The sequence below is a fragment of the Panulirus ornatus genome, chromosome 55, assembly GCF_036320965.1.
Source record: "Panulirus ornatus isolate Po-2019 chromosome 55, ASM3632096v1, whole genome shotgun sequence".
NCBI classification, from domain to species: Eukaryota; Metazoa; Arthropoda; class Malacostraca; order Decapoda; family Palinuridae; genus Panulirus; species Panulirus ornatus.
In genome coordinates, this window is record NC_092278.1 from 18,684,989 (window position 1) to 18,701,762 (window position 16,774).

Here is a 16,774-nt window from a genome sequence, read left to right on the forward strand (position 1 = left end):
AGACATTTGGGAATTGATGGAGTCTCATTTGGCAGAGATAACCATCGGTGATTTTGCAAAAGATAGCCTTTGATGATAATTGTAGGTTTGAATAAGGAGTCTTGGACATTGGTCAGAAATGTCTGTAGTACCATAAAAGAAATATACATGTTCAAGCACATGCATCCAAGTGTGTATGCTCTTTCCTCTCTCAGGAGAAAGACGTATTCAGGTTACCCATGAGACATCCTAATACAACGCCAGACCTCATGTCATGTTGGTGTTACAGGTGATCTGCTGGCGGAGGAGGACGTTCTTCAGTGGCTGATCCTGCAGAAGACAGAGGACACGATTGAGACCGTCAACAGGAACATGCTCGAGGTCATGCTCGAAGATACACAGTACCTCGCTGTCTTTTTCTGTAAGTGGTCCCTGAACTGACACACACACACACACACACACACACACACACACACACACACACACACACACACACACACACACACACACACTCACACACACACACACACATGCACACTCACACACACTCTTTTCAAGAGTTGGGGGCCTTAGAGGGGCTAGAACTCCCCCTTTTTCTCTTGAAGTGTGGTGGCCATGACTACTGCTGCACCTACATGTCGATCACTTTAGAAATGGGACTTTTCATGGTCTTTTAATACTCTTAAAGATTATTATCACTGAGGATGATAATCGGCATTATCCCCCCACCGCAATCCGTTCTTCATTACATATTCTCATACCATTTTCATTACATATTCTCATAACATTTCGCACGTTGTTATCATGGCCGCCTGCTGCATTGGACACACCTCTTAACTCGCCTGCTGCATTGGACACACCTCTTAACTCCACGATTATGCCACCGGCAGCCAAGCCAAACTGCCGGGCGTGCGAGACGGTGCTGGCCGAGCTGGAGAACATCGACGATGAGTGCGACCTGTACGGCATCCACATGGTCAAGATCCAAGACGCCCAACTGGCCAAGCGGTACGGCATCAAGACCCTCCCCGCTCTCATCTACTTCAGGAACGGCAACCCGCTCATCTTTGACGGTCAGTGCCTCTCTCCGCCTTGTCCAATCCCCTCCTCCCCCTTGCGATGATACATGGGGCCCGTTCATCCTTAGGTTGATTCCATTGCCTCGCAGATACACTGCCTATCAGTCTATCTATTTATCTATATCTCTGACGCCTGTTCCCTTCTGGACTCCCTCAAAGGGGGATGGCCACGGTTTTAGAGTCTCCATAATTAGTGAACTACAGTGCCGCTTGTTAGTGATAATGTATCCGATTTCTTCGCAAATAATTGAGTAGTTTATTCCGGTTATTTTCTTCAGTCATAAGTAGACTTAGATTGGTGCATTTGAGTGATTAGAAATGATGCACTAGTTATAGAAATGATGGACTAGTTAGCTCTTAGAGGTACAGTAGACATCCATCTATTCCTTAGATGTCACCAAGAATCGATAAATTCTTGTGTGTAGTAACGTACCACATTTATGTAGAGGAAGACTCAACTTTTTTGAAGAATGATAGTCTCTTCACACTCAAGTGTTTGGTAATACAGTAGAGCAGCTTAATTTTCTCATAGCCTCTTGATTGCAGGTCAGTTACCATACAAGATCGCCTATTAACGCGTCTATATTCTGGAAATTTGTATAAGTAATGATAGAATACCTTTCAGATACTGAGTGTTGATCAGATTCATAAATCTGAATCCACCAGTTCAATACACTTACAACCGAATCCAATTGAAATGTTCTCATGATAAGTTTTGAAGGATTCCGATTTCATACAATAAGCTTCGTATATGTGGGTTCAGATTCAACAGTAAAGTTTGACTTAGTCATTCAAAGCATTCAAGACGTCTCTTCTCACTCATAACAAAAAGAAAAAAAGAAGTAGCATTATAGAAATACGGTGGGGGTGTCCATATCAACATTTCTCTGAAATAAGCTCATAAACTCAATAGATTTCTCACAGTCCAACTATTCACAAAGTTTAAACCTTAGACTGTTCACCATTATGATCATAAATCGAATGAATCTTTCCCTTCAAGAAATCTTAGACAGATGGCAAAGGAATTGCCTCACTTTGCCATGTTTGGCTAGTCTTTTAGCACCCGCTGTACCTCATAGGACAGACGATGGCTCAACAAATCTTACGTACAGTTTCTCCACCTTCTAGTTGTATTACGGGCGATGGTAGACATTTTCGTTTTTGCATTACCGTTGTAAAGCAAAATGTATCGAGTCACTTTCACGGATGATGCAATTGTTTTCATTTTCTTGAGGAAATCTGTGTGAAGATCAAATGCTCTACTGTATATTTCATGAGTTATGATTGTGTTTAGAGTGATATTCTTATATATGAGTACTAAATTCAGTTCACAGTTCAGAATAGTGAAATAATGGTTTTCTTATTTATATCGTCCAGTTTTTTTGTGTATGTTTTACAGGTTGAACTTATTTTACTGTCCTTAACGTACAGTGTAAGAGTTCCACAAGAATGAAAGAACAGTAAAGCGAGATTTATGACACATGTTGATGAGAAAAGATGCATCATGGTGTCATTAATGCAAGGAAAACATAAAACACGTTTCTTCAAGATATTTACCATTTTAATCTGATTACGAGGAGGACTTAAATCAGCTTCCCAATTTCTGTATTTCCTAGTTTGTGACATGAACGACTTCGCTTTCAAGTACATATTGTTTAGAAATACCATTATTTATGGCTTCAGAATTCAGGATCATATTTATTACAGGTCATGATAATATGAGAATCTTGGTGTTGATGTTTACTTTCAGGACGTAATGAGACGAGACTTTGGATGAGTATAACATGTTATAGGTTATTGAATCGGGTTCATGAAATGGTTGTTGTCGACACGAAAGAAAAAATAAGAACTCATTCGAGTCGTGGATAGCATTAGTAACATGAACTAGAGTCCTCAGTAATAAGTACTTCTTTTTTTAATGATCCCTGAAACTGTCAGAACTCCTGCAGTTTCTCGTCTTATGTCTTTCACGCGAAAGCAAGCACACACTGCGCTGTTTCTGGTCTTGTCTCTACCCCGCGCTAGACACACGAACAAGATTGAAGTTGCCCTTATAAGCTCAGGTGCCGCAGTAGTTTATTTTCAAGTTTGGCGTACGTGAAGGACTACCTGCTTGTGAGGGAAAGCCCGACATTCTGACTCGCTTGAAATTCACTGCGAAGCTTTGAAAGAAAGAGGGTGACGTAACTATTTTTTTTTTTTCCCGTAACTATTTTTTTCCCCCCTGCGTCTGAAACAATCCCTTAACGGTAATGTAACGATGGTATGGGAAGATATCCCCCTTGATCATTCTTGGCTTACTCCCCTTTTTTTTTTTCTTTTGCAAAGAGACTAATTCTAGATGTCTTCATTAAGTAGAGTGTAGTATCCAGTTAATTTCCATTTAGACTCTAACGACCAATTGATAAACACTCTGTCTCTCCTTAGTCATTTTTTTTTTGTGTGTGTGACGGAGTGTTGTTAGATTAGACCTCAGCACCCTTAGCTAGCCCTCTACTCTAGGCTTAACTCCACTTACTGTGTTGAGAATCAGCAAATGGCCAAATGTGGGCTTCAAGTACTACTCCATCCGGAAAGCACCATCAGCTCGTGGATGTCTTCTTCATTTCAAAGGTTTGGGATCTTGGTACACCACGCATGCCCTCTGACGTCTCCAGCACTGTGTTGGAAGTGTTTATGACTCTTTAGATGCCATCTCAAGTTTCATCTTTCGGTCTCATTAGTTACCTGATTACATTTCCTTTGAAGTAGCTGAATGATATGATTCACTCCTTTTGATGTGAAGTTGGTGATTGTGTTTAGAGTTCTGCTCTTGGGCTCGATGCTACTACACCAATGAAACCACTGACATAACCTCCTGAGGGTCTCGTGTATATATGTTCAGTCACACCCACACCTTGAAACAAAATTCTTCAAGAAAGAACACAAAGACTGAAATTGAAGATTTCATAGAGCTAAATTCAGTTATACAGATACACTCTAGATAGATGACAGAAGCACAAGGATAACTCTTGGAAATAGATACAAAAGGACTCAAACACTAGGATAAAACTTGAGAAACGATACAAATTTAAGAAATATATGAAGCCTCTTCTACTTTATTTTATCACTGATGATCCCCTCTCATTCATTGCAAGTGCAGATAATGCGGGCTCTAGGAGTAGTGCTACACCATTGCTGGTATACGTCAGTGCAAGTAACAGGACCTGAGTTGTTCCTTTGTCTGTCGTGTAGAATTGCCAGAGATGGAAAACTGTCACTCGTGCGGTGCCCTTACTGTAACTTACACAGTTGCCACTCATTTTTGAACACCATCGAGAACTTGATATGATCAGACATGGCTTTGTATAGCTTTTTCCATGAATGTCTCTTTATGGAACGTATTACAAACGACTTGAACAGACTAGCGAACCTAGCTAAATGAAGTTTTAGTATGAAGAACTTGACCTTTTGCGTAAGCTGCATTCGCAATGATTTCTTTTAAGTCTGTTATGATACACGTTAGTGACTCATCCAGACGCAAATGCGGACGGTTTTCCATCTCTAGCGTTCTTATGACACGCAAAACACCACTGCTACGAGACCCAAGCGGCACTCTCGTATACCAGTGCTGGTAGAGCACCAACAATATGTGTCCATTCTGGGTGAGGAGTCACACTTTCCGCTGACACTGTACACTTGGCAGATTCTCTCCTCCTCCTCCTCCACACCGCTGAACTTTGTTATCCATAATTATTTACCTGCCTCGCCTGCCGCAGATAACATCTTAGAAGGGGACGTCATCATTGATTGGCTCACAGACGAGGAAAATCGAGAAATTAAGGGCGCCATTGAGGAAGTTAATAGTCTAACACTAGACACAGTCCTAGCCCGAACTTCCTTACTAGCTGTGTTGTTCACCAGTAAGCCAAGCGTGTGGTCATCCCTTTTTTTTTTTATACCTGTCATACTTCTTCATCTTTTCACCAAGGTCTGACCCACTCTTTCACCCTGTTTTATATTTGTTCTTGATTTATATACATTTTTTTTTTCTTTTGTCTTCCTGCTTATTATTGGCCTTTACAACTAGCCCCTGTGTCCGCATTGACCTAATGCTTGGTTTTTTCCTTTGTAGAGAAAAATATATAGTTCCCTCCTCGGGAGCCTGATGGTCCACCTTCCTGGTTCATTCGAACAGAAATCCGCTAGGAATACAAGAGTATACATCCATCCATCCTCCCTCCCAGTGTGCTCAGCCGCCAGGCGAAGAAGGACGCTCGTAACAGATCATTGTTGTCCAACATAGCGTTCACCTCTTGTCCGCGCTGACCTGTACCGAATTCGCGAAAGTGGGATCGAATGTTGTACACGCGGCGCGTATCTCGCCTTTGCTGAAACAGAGATTGCCCCCAGCTGATCTCTCTCTCTCTCTCTCTCTCTCTCTCTCTCTCTCTCTCTCTCTCTCTCTCTCTCTCTCTCTCTCTCTCTCTCTCTCTCTCTCTCTCTCTCTCTCTCAAGTCTAGTACATACTTTATGGTGGATAAGGACAGTCCATTACTTATTTTCCCACGTAATTATCATTTTTTTTTTTTTTTATCCAGTGACCCTCTTACTTATTTTCCCCACGTGATTATTATTATTTTTTTGTTATCCAGTGACCCTGTTCAGAAGTAAAGTAGCAATACCCCGTGTACAAAGTTTGCATTCGTTTTGTAAAGCTCACATTCATGTATATTGTTGATTGATTTAGGTCTTGCTTTTATAGAAGTGCTGTATTCTTATCAGGAATTTATCCTCTGGTCCTGAAACCTTCATAACTTGGAGAGGTTATTCTTGGGAATTACAATTTTGCTTTCATCTGAAATGCTTTATTAAGTAAAATCTTGTCTCAGGTTTCACAAAGTACAGTTCCACGCTTCGTCTTTCTCGTCTTAAAGTGTCCCTTTATTATATTCAGAACATATTAGTTTTATGTATCGTCAACAATCAGAATTCCTAGAATGTAGAAACTTTCACTTCCTCTTCATTTGAATTTTAATTGCTCTTTGCCACGAAGAGCTTTTGTCCTTTGTTTAGATATAAGAAGATACACTAGCGTAGCCTTCTGTAAATATCCCTCCATTCCTCTGTGACAACATCTAAGAAATCACGAGAATTTCAAAGAGTAGGAATCTTTTCTGAATTAGTCATCTCTTCTCGCTTTTGACTGGGTGCCCTGCTGTCTTCGTCCAACTGCCTCCTCATTACTTGTCGGTTTTTATGGAGTGAACATTCTTCAGGCAGAGCAGACAGGTTTCTGGAATTATTTCCACTTACTCTTAAAGGTGTTCTTTCACCGGGGAGCATCCCATTCCACACAGCCTTTGCGTTTGGTGTTGGAGACACGCCGCGATGACCCATTTTGTCGCACGTTACCGCCGTGGCAGGTTCGGCTGAGATGACAGTTCACTGGTGCTGAAGGATGGATGGATGGGGGTGGCTGTTGAATTTCTGTGGCCGAGAGTTCCACTGAACGCGCATCGTTTACGACGAACTGTGTTTTCCATTTCACCAACGAATTCATGTTCCAGTGAGTCAACGTGGTGGACCTTTAAAGCTCTTTCGTAAGAGACCTTCTTTTACATCCACAGTAGAACCATTAAAGTCTTCATGTAAATAAACTTTTTCCCCCCCACTCCACCAGATGACCTCGTCACGATGAGTTCCGGGGTCTTGGAATGGCTCTCTGATGCCGGTAATCGTAAGCTGGCGGGTAGCATTGAAGAAGTTAACGAAAACATGCTCGACTCAATGATCGGGACGAGATTGTATCTCGCTACTGTCTTTATCAGTAAGCCTTGCTCGCCTGAGTCAGATGACCCGAGTTTGAAGGCCTTGAGGTCTTAAAAGTGAATTTCTTGCGAATGGCACCGTTTGCGGCAAACGATTCTCTCCTCTCTCACACACCCTCCCTCCCTCCTCCCTCCGTTTTCCCGTCATGTTGTACCCTTCTTAAAAAAAATTTTTACTCTCTATCTCTCTCTCTCTCTCTCGTCCTTCATGACCCATCTCCCCCTCCCACTCTCTCCAGGTGACCTCTCTGTGGAATCAAGCGTCTACGAATGGCTCATTGACGATGATAATCGTGAATTGCAAGGGACGCTTGAAGAAGTTAATAGGGCCATGCTCAGCCGATTAGTTGAATATAACCCCTTTGTCGCTGTCGTCTTCATAAGTAAGATGGGAATGTGTGCTTCCACTTAAACAACACTGTTTTTGGACGTCTTAAAAAACAAATCATCCTCCCCTTCCCCTTCCCATCTCCCCTCCCTCTTCTCGTGCTACACCTGCATATTGTGTGCCGTAGCCTAAGTACTAGAACAGAATAATAAGAAAACCCGAAGGATCTCAGCAGATTACTTTCTTTCCTCCTCCGCCTCCTCCTCCTCCTGCTCCGTTTGAGTGTTCCCCTGAAACACGGCATGTTGTGAGGTGAATGACAAGCCTACATGGTGTTCCTGACTCAACCCCTCTCCCTCTGTGTGATGGATGGACATGCTTGCCTCATTTTTATTTTCATGCGTTCGTGGTTCGCCATATCTTCCCTTTTTTTGTTTACCTTTTTTTTTTTGGATTCGCCCCATCCATCCTCCCTCCCTCCCCACACAAACACACAGCATGTCCAACCCTGGGTTTTGCCCACTGATGACAACCACTCCCATTTCTCATTCAGGTGAAATAAAGGATGGGAAATTTCTCTTGGAATGGTTGACTGATGAGGAAAATCGAGAGTTAGTTGATGAAATTGAACACGTAAATCCTGCAATGCTGGACCAACTAGTTGCACAGTCAACTTATTTGGCGGCCTTGTTTTGTGAGTACTCTCTCAGATAGACCAGCTTCTCCTAAATGCTCACCATTTCGACTACTGCTCTTATATGTGAAAAAAAGGATTAAAAAAGAAAAAAAAAGACGTTAACGCTTATGCAGACTTAATAATATTTTTCCCCCTCCTATAAATACCGTGAACAACAAATCTCCATCATAAAAGCTTTTTTGTTTTCCACTAAGTTTATTAGCCTCACTAGCGTGCATGGTTATTCATACGCATGAGTGTAGTCCTTTTTGTGAGGCGTAGTATCTAAACCCACTGGATCCATTACTCTTTTATTGCAGGTACAGGAAGCAAGCATCCCATATGTATGGTAACTGTTTTATTTTCACATTTTTTTTCCAACCCGCCACCCTTATGTATATATATATATATATATTTTTTTTTGTTGACTTGACAATGTACTTACTGTCCAGAATTTACCCTAAACACCACCAGTGTTTACCTTGTAACCCAGTAACAAGCAAACATCTCCCAGTATTCTGAGCTGTGTTGTATATTTAGGTTTGCCCAGAGCCGTAAGAGAAACTAGGACCATTTCTCCCGAGCTCAGACGGAGCTTGGCACGATCGGAGACCCAAGTCTGGATTCTCTTAGTCGTATATGTACATTCTTCGTTGTCATCAGAGGACAAAGCCCTTCGTGCTTACTTTATTCAGTTTTAAGGAAAATGTTGTAAGCAAGGGTAACCACGATACAGGCGCTTTTCATCGCATATTGCCTCTTTCTCAGAACACGTCTTATTTTGGTAATAACCTGACCAAATCTAATCCAGAATATTCTGCCTTACTTGAAAAAAAAGAAACCTAGTTGGGTTTGATCGAGTTTAGACACGTCTTTGCCTTGCAGGATCAAAATCTGTTGAGTGACGTCTTGTTTTGATCCGTTCTGTGCAGAAGTTAAGCAGTCGGTCAAAGGGTCTTCGCCCGTAGTTCAGTGTTTTTCTGTCACTTCGGGTTAGTAATGTTCAACATCGAGCTCATTTCTTTCACTCGGGTTTGAGATACTGAAGACAGACCTCGACGTTTTCTTTTTTAAGCAATACGGCCGTAAATTTTGGACACCGCTGGTATTTAGTGCTTATATTTTATGCAAAAGGCGAGATTATTGTACTCGTTTTTCTTCTTGAGCCATGAAGGTCCGTTTAAACTGGAAAAAAAAAGACGGGTGCCTTCATCAGCTTGATTTGTGGCCTGTGATGGCATCTTCACTGCGGTCGTCCATAGTCCAAACCAACTGATTTCTATCCACCATTTGGAAAGCCCTTTTCTTATTGTTCACAGTCAGCCATAGTGCGCCCTTGCGGCTCATTACAACAAGTGTGATCCAATCGTGTTGATGACTATGGCGTTGTATGTATACCTTCGCCGATGGCAGCCAAGAAATACGCTTCGGGAGATATGGGCCTAGCGACTCCGGACTGGGTAAACACCCAAGATAGACTTCCTTTTGCCTAAACCCTCAAAGATCCTCCACAGCATCTCAGACAACAGGCTGGTGGGAACTCCCTGTTTATTTTTGTTGTTGTTGTTGTCGGGCATTTATTTTTCACCGGTTATTTGTTTTGCTACTTTAGGAGATATGAAGAACGAGGTTAGTGTGTTGGAATGGCTGACAGATGATGATAATCGTGAATTGGATGGAGAAATCGAAGCTGTAAATGTTAGGATGCTATATCAACTGATGGACGAGTCACCTTTCATTGCTGTGTTCTTCTGTAAGTAAATTAATTTTTTTTCTTAAGACATTTACTTAGTGTTTACCCCACAGCCATTCCCGAGCTGTGGGGGAGTAGATCAAAGCGTCATCATGTGATGTAAATGTCGTTCAGTCTGATTTACGTATCACGAGCGGAAAAGATAAGTTTACAGTACATTTACAAGTCATGTCGTGTTTACGTGGCTTCAAATGACACGATGGACAAGTAATCGGTAAAATGTAGTTTTACCATGTGTGATATGTAGATTATTTTTATTTATATATTATTATTATTATTATTATTATTATTATTATTATTATTATTATTATTATTATTACAACACCAAGACTCCTTTCATGGGGCTTGTGCGGCTTCGGGGCTGCGCTCCACTCAGGAGCAGTGAAATGGTGGATTCTGTGACAGCATCCTTGACATGAGAGTACCCGACCCTTCCTCTCACAATGATAACGGCCATTTGAAGCTCACATGTCGCTCGCGGTGTAAGCGCAAAACAGGTGGCGTCTGGTAACACCTGTCGCACATATAACCACAGGACCCCATTGAACGGGGCTCCTACAGCTTCAGGGCTGCTCTACTGTCATTAGCAGGGAAGTGATGGTCTCCTTTGTAGTGAGGAGGTCTTTGACGAGATTGTACACCTTTTCAGTCAGTGATGATGGTACAACAGTGCCGAAGGTGACTTTAGGTGACTTCACTCTGAGCATAACCACATACAGGCGGAGTTTAGTAGCTCCATATATATATATATATATATATATATATATATATATATATATATATATATATATATATATATATATATATATGCTGGAAGAGATCACAATTGAGCGCGTGATCAACTGAATTCCTTTCTTACCACAGGGAAATGAAACACGATAAGTTCCCAAGTGCATTTTCGTGCATATCCCCTGATGGTGTCAAAAAATTCAGACGACATCCAGATCTTTTAAAAAGAAATTGTAGTTATTGAATTGCTTTGCTTATCCAGTCTTAGAGCTTTCGCTTTATGTTTGGCTCCAGAAAAATATTACTTTGATAATAGCTGCCAAACTTTTTATCACAGCATGAAAACAAAATGTAGGGAACATATTTTAGGAGTTGGAGGTTCAGCGTATCGGTTATCGTCAATTGTAATCAAAAAGGTCTTTATATGTGAAGTTTAGTGCAAGTTCCAGTAATGGCGAAGCTTTCTTTAAACTCAGCATTAAGTGCGCTTACGGACGGAGTCATTCCTGTGTAAACATATCTCTTGCATTTGTTTACATTTTCTTTTTTCTTTTAACTGTTTTAAGGATTTGTAGTTGTAGACAGGCTAAATAACCATCGCAAAGATAATGACACTGTTCTAGTTTGCTTCGTTAGAAATAGTGACTAAAGGTATGAATTTGGTATCAAAAAGTTTGCAGCCATCTAGTAAGATAGAGGATTATGTATTCGTTCATATTTTCTTTTTTATTGCAAATCAGTCTTACTCACACCAGCCTGCCTGTAAACCCGTAGTAATAGCATTGTGTCTTATTGGTCCTAGCACAGATTGGCATTAGTCGTTAGCTGAATAATACAGAACAAGAAAATAGCTGGTTCATTATCTTCTCTGTATTAGATTCAAAATTGTATGGGACGAAACGTATGATTCCTCTGGCGGATAGCGATCTTCAAGTCTTTTACACCCCCTTTCCCTGGAGGTGGTATTTCTGAGACCTAATTCTATATATCACCTGGATGTTTGTTTATGACCGTGTGGAACACCCTTCTCCCGCTTGGTTTTGCTTCTAATCATCTTTTGTGACACTACTAAAAACATCGGTCTTTATCGTACGTAACTCTGCTGTAGAGTGTGGCTAACAACTATATAAAGGAGAGAAAGAGATTTGTATTTGTGGATGTTTTGATGTTTTTCTTAAATACCTTAACGACCGTTAATGAATTAACTACATAATGCCATTAAGTTTTTTTTTCACGCATTCTGAGGCAATGAGCATCTCCTGTGACACACCACATCACTGCCGGTGACCTTTGTATGCCACTTACGTTGTAAATTAAGGACTGCTGCTCTGTTGGCTTTGTAGAGGTTTCTGCTACGCTTTGGTGTAAGCGTGCCAGCTTCATGTCTGCGAACAAGACATGAAGATTTTGTACGTTGACAGTAGTTGATGTACGGGTGATAGGATTTTCATTTTTCTCTATCCTCGCGAATATATTTGTCAACTCGTCCTAGATATTTTTATGTAAGGTGTAACTCTGAAAGTCTCTTTGGAATGTCATCGTGTCATTTTACTTAAATACTTCCTTACCGGTTGTTACTGTAAGAGTGTTTTCTAGAAGTTTGTCACATTTCACATGCCTTCTGAGTGCATTTCTGAAATCTCAAGATGCCGCGATGAAATTCAGAACATTTGAGGTCTTTGCGAAAATGGACCAAAATGTCGATCATCTTCAAAATGCACCAAAGTAGTGCCGCAAAACCTCTACAGAAGATAGAGTATTTGCACAGCAGTCTTACCTGCATGCTTCTATACAGAGTTATATCCCATGATGCGACGATGCTCCAACACATCTTCCCCCCCTCACACTTGTAGTCCCACACTGTTCTTTGGAGTGGTGTGACTCCATCGAAGTGTTGTGGCTTGTGGTCTTAAGATGACGTACACTCCTCTGCAGCCGGCCATGTTGGATGACATGAATGTAATGTGTTTTTCTCTCAAGATTAAGCGGAACATCATAGCTAAAAAAGATATCACCTAAATTAGCCTAAGTTTGTTGCTGTGATTTGAGAGATTCTTCTTATACCGTGTATGCAGATGATGAAAACAGAAATGTGCGACTAGCAGGCACATATGTTTTAATAGTTTCAATCTCCTTTGAATATCCCAGTTCATTTGATGTTTACATATCGTTACGTACATATTTTTTAGGTGTAATGTTTTGTTATCCGTGATTAAGCATACAGTGACGTTTTAGTGATTCGCGACGGCCTTCAGTTGAATCTGTTGAGGAAATCTTAAGTGTGTGTGTGTATTTTAAGCTCTGCAGTCGTTGATTTCAACCAAGATGGCCGGCCAAGTGGAATCGAAAAGACGTCAGCCAAGATGTTCATGCACTTCATCTCCCTATGTCCCTTACTCCCCAACCAGATCCCTTATCTCTAACCTTCTTTGCCCCTGCTGATAGAGCCGCACATCAAGTTTAAATATACATTGTAAGAAATTATCCGTGTTTTCCCCGATACGCGGCAGCTTTCCCCATCATGGAGGTGCAGGAGTAAACGACGGAATATGGCCGGCAGCCCTCACAGAGGCTCTGGTGCCACCGGGGGAAAGGGGTCTGCAACGGGAGGTGGAAAAGATAATCTTCGTCAACAACATTTGTAGTGTTGGGGAGTCATATGCCTTGATACCTTTCAGGTCCTGGTACTGGTATAGTGAAGGATGGGCACTTGTGTAAATATGTATGGGCATGTTGAGAGCGTTTTGGTTGTTTGACATTACTTCAGGTTGCGGCTTGAATTAAAAATGTACGTTCGTGCCAAAAAAAAAGTGTCTAAAACCTTCATTTATTTGTGACTTAGAAGTGTTTATTGAATGCTTCAACTGGTGTCAGGGCCTGTAAAAGCTGTATAAGCTCGTTAAGCTTTTGTACAAAATATGTATATATATCTGTACCAGAAGATCCATGCGGATCCAGGTTTTGCTTATGTGTTTGGATTCCAAGAAAAGACTTGGCTTATCCATCATCACTGGCCTCCTGACTGGCTTACATCCAACCGAATTGTGATTTCTGTCATGGATTCCAGTGTTGACTTCTATTCACTGTAGGGGATATCAACCCAGTAAAGAGCATTGGGTCTTCCATCTTTTGTCCTGTATTGCATTGTGATCATGCCATGTGTCGATGCGTTTATGTACCATATATCTTCTACTGAATATATATTATGCCCATGAGCTATCTGGATGACGCTGTGGTGTTCGATAGCTTCTTCATCTGAAGTCTGTTGAGTAATGCTCTTCCCATATAAACCAACCTTGTCTTTTACGAACAACAGTCAAGAAAACTGAACGCTTTCAGAATTTACACATATTTTCTTTACGCTGTCATGTTTGCTAGACGGAGGACTAGCGAGGCTCCTCATCACCAAGAGAATGGGCTTCATAGGCCACTTTCCGTTCCAGTACGTTTAGCGTAAGGGATTCAGTATCTTGTTGCAGTGGGTGGAGACTACACGGCTTAGGAAGGGAAACCCAACCTATTTTGAAAATCCCTTCCCTGGGACCCACGTATTTTAGACATGACTGTCAAAGACGTTTCTCATTGAATTGCTATTTCGTGTAACTTTGATTGTAGTTCATTTGCTCGAATTTTCTTGAGCTTTGTCTCAGTTTAGGCCTTGCGGTGTGGGTGAACATGTAGACTTTTTCTACCGTTAATCACGTTATATCCTACGGCCTTGCACCATGGTTTAGCCTATTCCAAAAATCATGAATAAACTTTTTTTATAAGACGTGGAATATTCCTCCAGCGAATTGATGTGTGGCGTATCCAAATGCAGGCTATTGACGAGTCCACGTTGAATATCAGACCAACCCATCTCTGGTGAGTCGTCATGTAATATATATACAGCGTCACACACAACACCTGGCCATCCAGCGTCACACACAACACCTGGCCATACTGCGTCACACAGAATATACCGTCACATGCTACAACTGACGACATTCAGTCACACACGCGCGTTCCATAATGTGCCTGAACTTTTGACGAGCGTTTAAACTTCCAACTGTTATGGTCATTATTATCATCATTGGGCATTGCACGGTAGGTTTCTCATACCCGCTCAACATGTCCTCGGAGACGTTTCGCTAATTCCTTGGGTACAACGGGTCGACCCTTGACCAAAATTTAAAAGCCTTTGGATATGACCCTCTGACTTTACCCTTAAGTTCAAAGGCCGGATGGTGCTGAAGGGAACCGGTTAAGGCATTTAAAGACTCATTCAGATAGGGTTTTTTTTTCACCGTCAACGGAAAGAACTTTGATTAAAGTACTTGATAAAACTCAAAGATGGGATTAGGAGAGACTGTTGTCAGGTGGCATAGCTCACAATGCCTTGCACACGACAAATGTCAGATGGTCGTCGAATGATATCCTCCCCTGTCGTTGGGGGGCCCACAGTGACGGGTGGTGATGATGATCAGCTTGCTGCCCCGCATGCAGACTCGTCCATATTGCTGTCGTTTACCCTGAAGCCTGACCTCTGCTCCCTCCTCCCAGCGGCGTCATCCTTACACGAGTATCGATGTACGTGTTGTAGGCTGTTGGGGGCGGGCGGGCGGGGCGGCCGCGACCCCACTACCACTACCACTTTAGACACCTCGCCACATGGGTCACCGGTGGAGGCGCTCTCGCTGCTCTTTCCATAACCTTGGCAATCAGGAACGTGTTGTCACCTGAGTCTGTTTGTATGTTGAGGAATGTGATGTCATTCGAGTCCCTAAGAGAGTCATAGAAATGTAACTGACTAACATCATCCATTTTCAATATGCCACATACGTAAGAATTATTGACGTGCCATTGTCATATGAGTTGGATACAGAAGCGTCATTGACATCTTTTGTGTTGGTGGTGAACTGTCTCTAACTCCCTGTTCTTGCCTCTCTCTCTCCCCCCTACCCTGCTGTTCCCGAAAGACGAGGACGACTGCCCGGACTGCGAGCAGGTCTTGCAGGAGCTGGAGAACATCGATGACGAGGTGGACATGTTCGGTAAGTGCTGCCTGCTATGGTCCTCTCCTCCACTTGCCTCCTTTATATCACTCTGGCTCACAAGACAAATGACTCAATCCGTGGTTCGAACTTCTGCCACGCAACGGGTTATTTTCTTATACAGCATTACAAAGCAGTCTTGTAGTCGCAGTAAAATATATAGATCATGACATGAATTACAGTAACAAAGTCTTTAAAATCTAGTCGTTTTCGAAGGTCGGTTAACCAGACATCTTTTTCAGTATATACACTTAAAAAGATACTGAACATCCTCTTTTTGATATGTATATGTTTAGGTTGCATCATTTGTTAGACGTTTTTTTTTTTGTATCAAAGCTGCACATGTTTGCCTTTGAGCTATTTTGGGATACCTAGGAGAGGTGCTGAGAAAGCATAAGCCCTGACCTCTGGCTCATGTCCTCAGGGATCGACTTCGTCAAGATCAACGACCCCGACGCTGCCCAGAGGTTCAACATCCTCCACACCCCAGCGCTTGTGTACTTCAGGAAGAAAACGCCGCTTGTATACGACGGTTGGCATCAGCTAACGCTAACCTTCCTTTTTGTAACTCCGATTAAACATCAAACTAGAATAGTAGTTGAAAGAACACACATAGATTTAATCCTTTATAGATTTATAGACAAACAGTATGATTCAGTGAAAGAGATGTGGTAAGAACTAGAGTTATTAAGTTCTATAAGCATTATTCTTTGCCGGTGACATAGACCTCATTCTTGATGGTAAGCTGCAGTTCTGATCAGAACCTGAGGCAGTAGAGTTGGGTTTCGAAGCGGTTTGTGCTTCTTTATTATATATATAAAGCACACCTTTGTTGTGACGGAATCTGTACTGTGTTGTATGGAAATAGATTCCTTTACCAAACATGACGCAAGTAAACGATTTGGCACTTCTCGAACCTCGTACAGGTGACCTGCTGGACGAGGAAAAGGTATTCAAGTGGCTGACTTCGCAGGACGTGTTTGAAATCAAGGATGAGATCGAGGAGGTGAACCGTAAGATGCTGGAGAAGCTCTTAGACGAGAACGACTTCGTGGCTGTTTACTTCTGTGAGTTGACATACACTGTGCCATTGTTGATGTGTGGACTTGCTGGGTACTGAAGGCTTGCTTTTGATGGCGCATTGGATGCCTGTATTTTTACCTGGAATGTTTGTCTTCCACAGACGAGGAGAGCGCCAGGAGCGAGGAAGTGCTTGAAGAGTTGGAGAAGATCGATGACGAGACTGACGACCTGGACATAACTTTCGTCAAGATCCGGGACACTCGCTACGCCAAGAAGTACGGCATACAGAAGCTTCCAGCCCTTGTGTACTTCAGGAGAAGGTTCCCTAGCATCTACAGAGGTGGGTCCTGGCTTACGACCCAAG

General features: G+C 42.1%; 1 protein-coding gene across 13 annotated transcripts in view; it reads left to right on the top strand.

The window, feature by feature from the left end:
* Positions 1-16,774, top strand: part of hlk (hulk) — an 82,483-nt gene that overhangs the window by 62,815 nt on the left and 2,894 nt on the right. For 6 of the 13 annotated variants that reach the window (XM_071692934.1, XM_071692928.1, XM_071692932.1 and 3 more), the window contains 7 exons: positions 269-400; positions 870-1,052; positions 6,721-6,867; positions 15,313-15,387; positions 15,812-15,919; positions 16,314-16,454; positions 16,571-16,750. In XM_071692934.1, coding sequence (XP_071549035.1) covers positions 269-400; positions 870-1,052; positions 6,721-6,867; positions 15,313-15,387; positions 15,812-15,919; positions 16,314-16,454; positions 16,571-16,750 — 966 coding nt within the window. Of the gene's footprint in view, positions 1-268; positions 401-869; positions 1,053-4,816; positions 4,961-6,720; positions 6,868-7,107; positions 7,252-7,749; positions 7,891-9,484; positions 9,626-15,312; positions 15,388-15,811; positions 15,920-16,313; positions 16,455-16,570; positions 16,751-16,774 lie in introns of all 13 variants that reach the window. The other 7 variants (XM_071692929.1, XM_071692937.1, XM_071692939.1 and 4 more) reach the window with 4 other exon arrangements.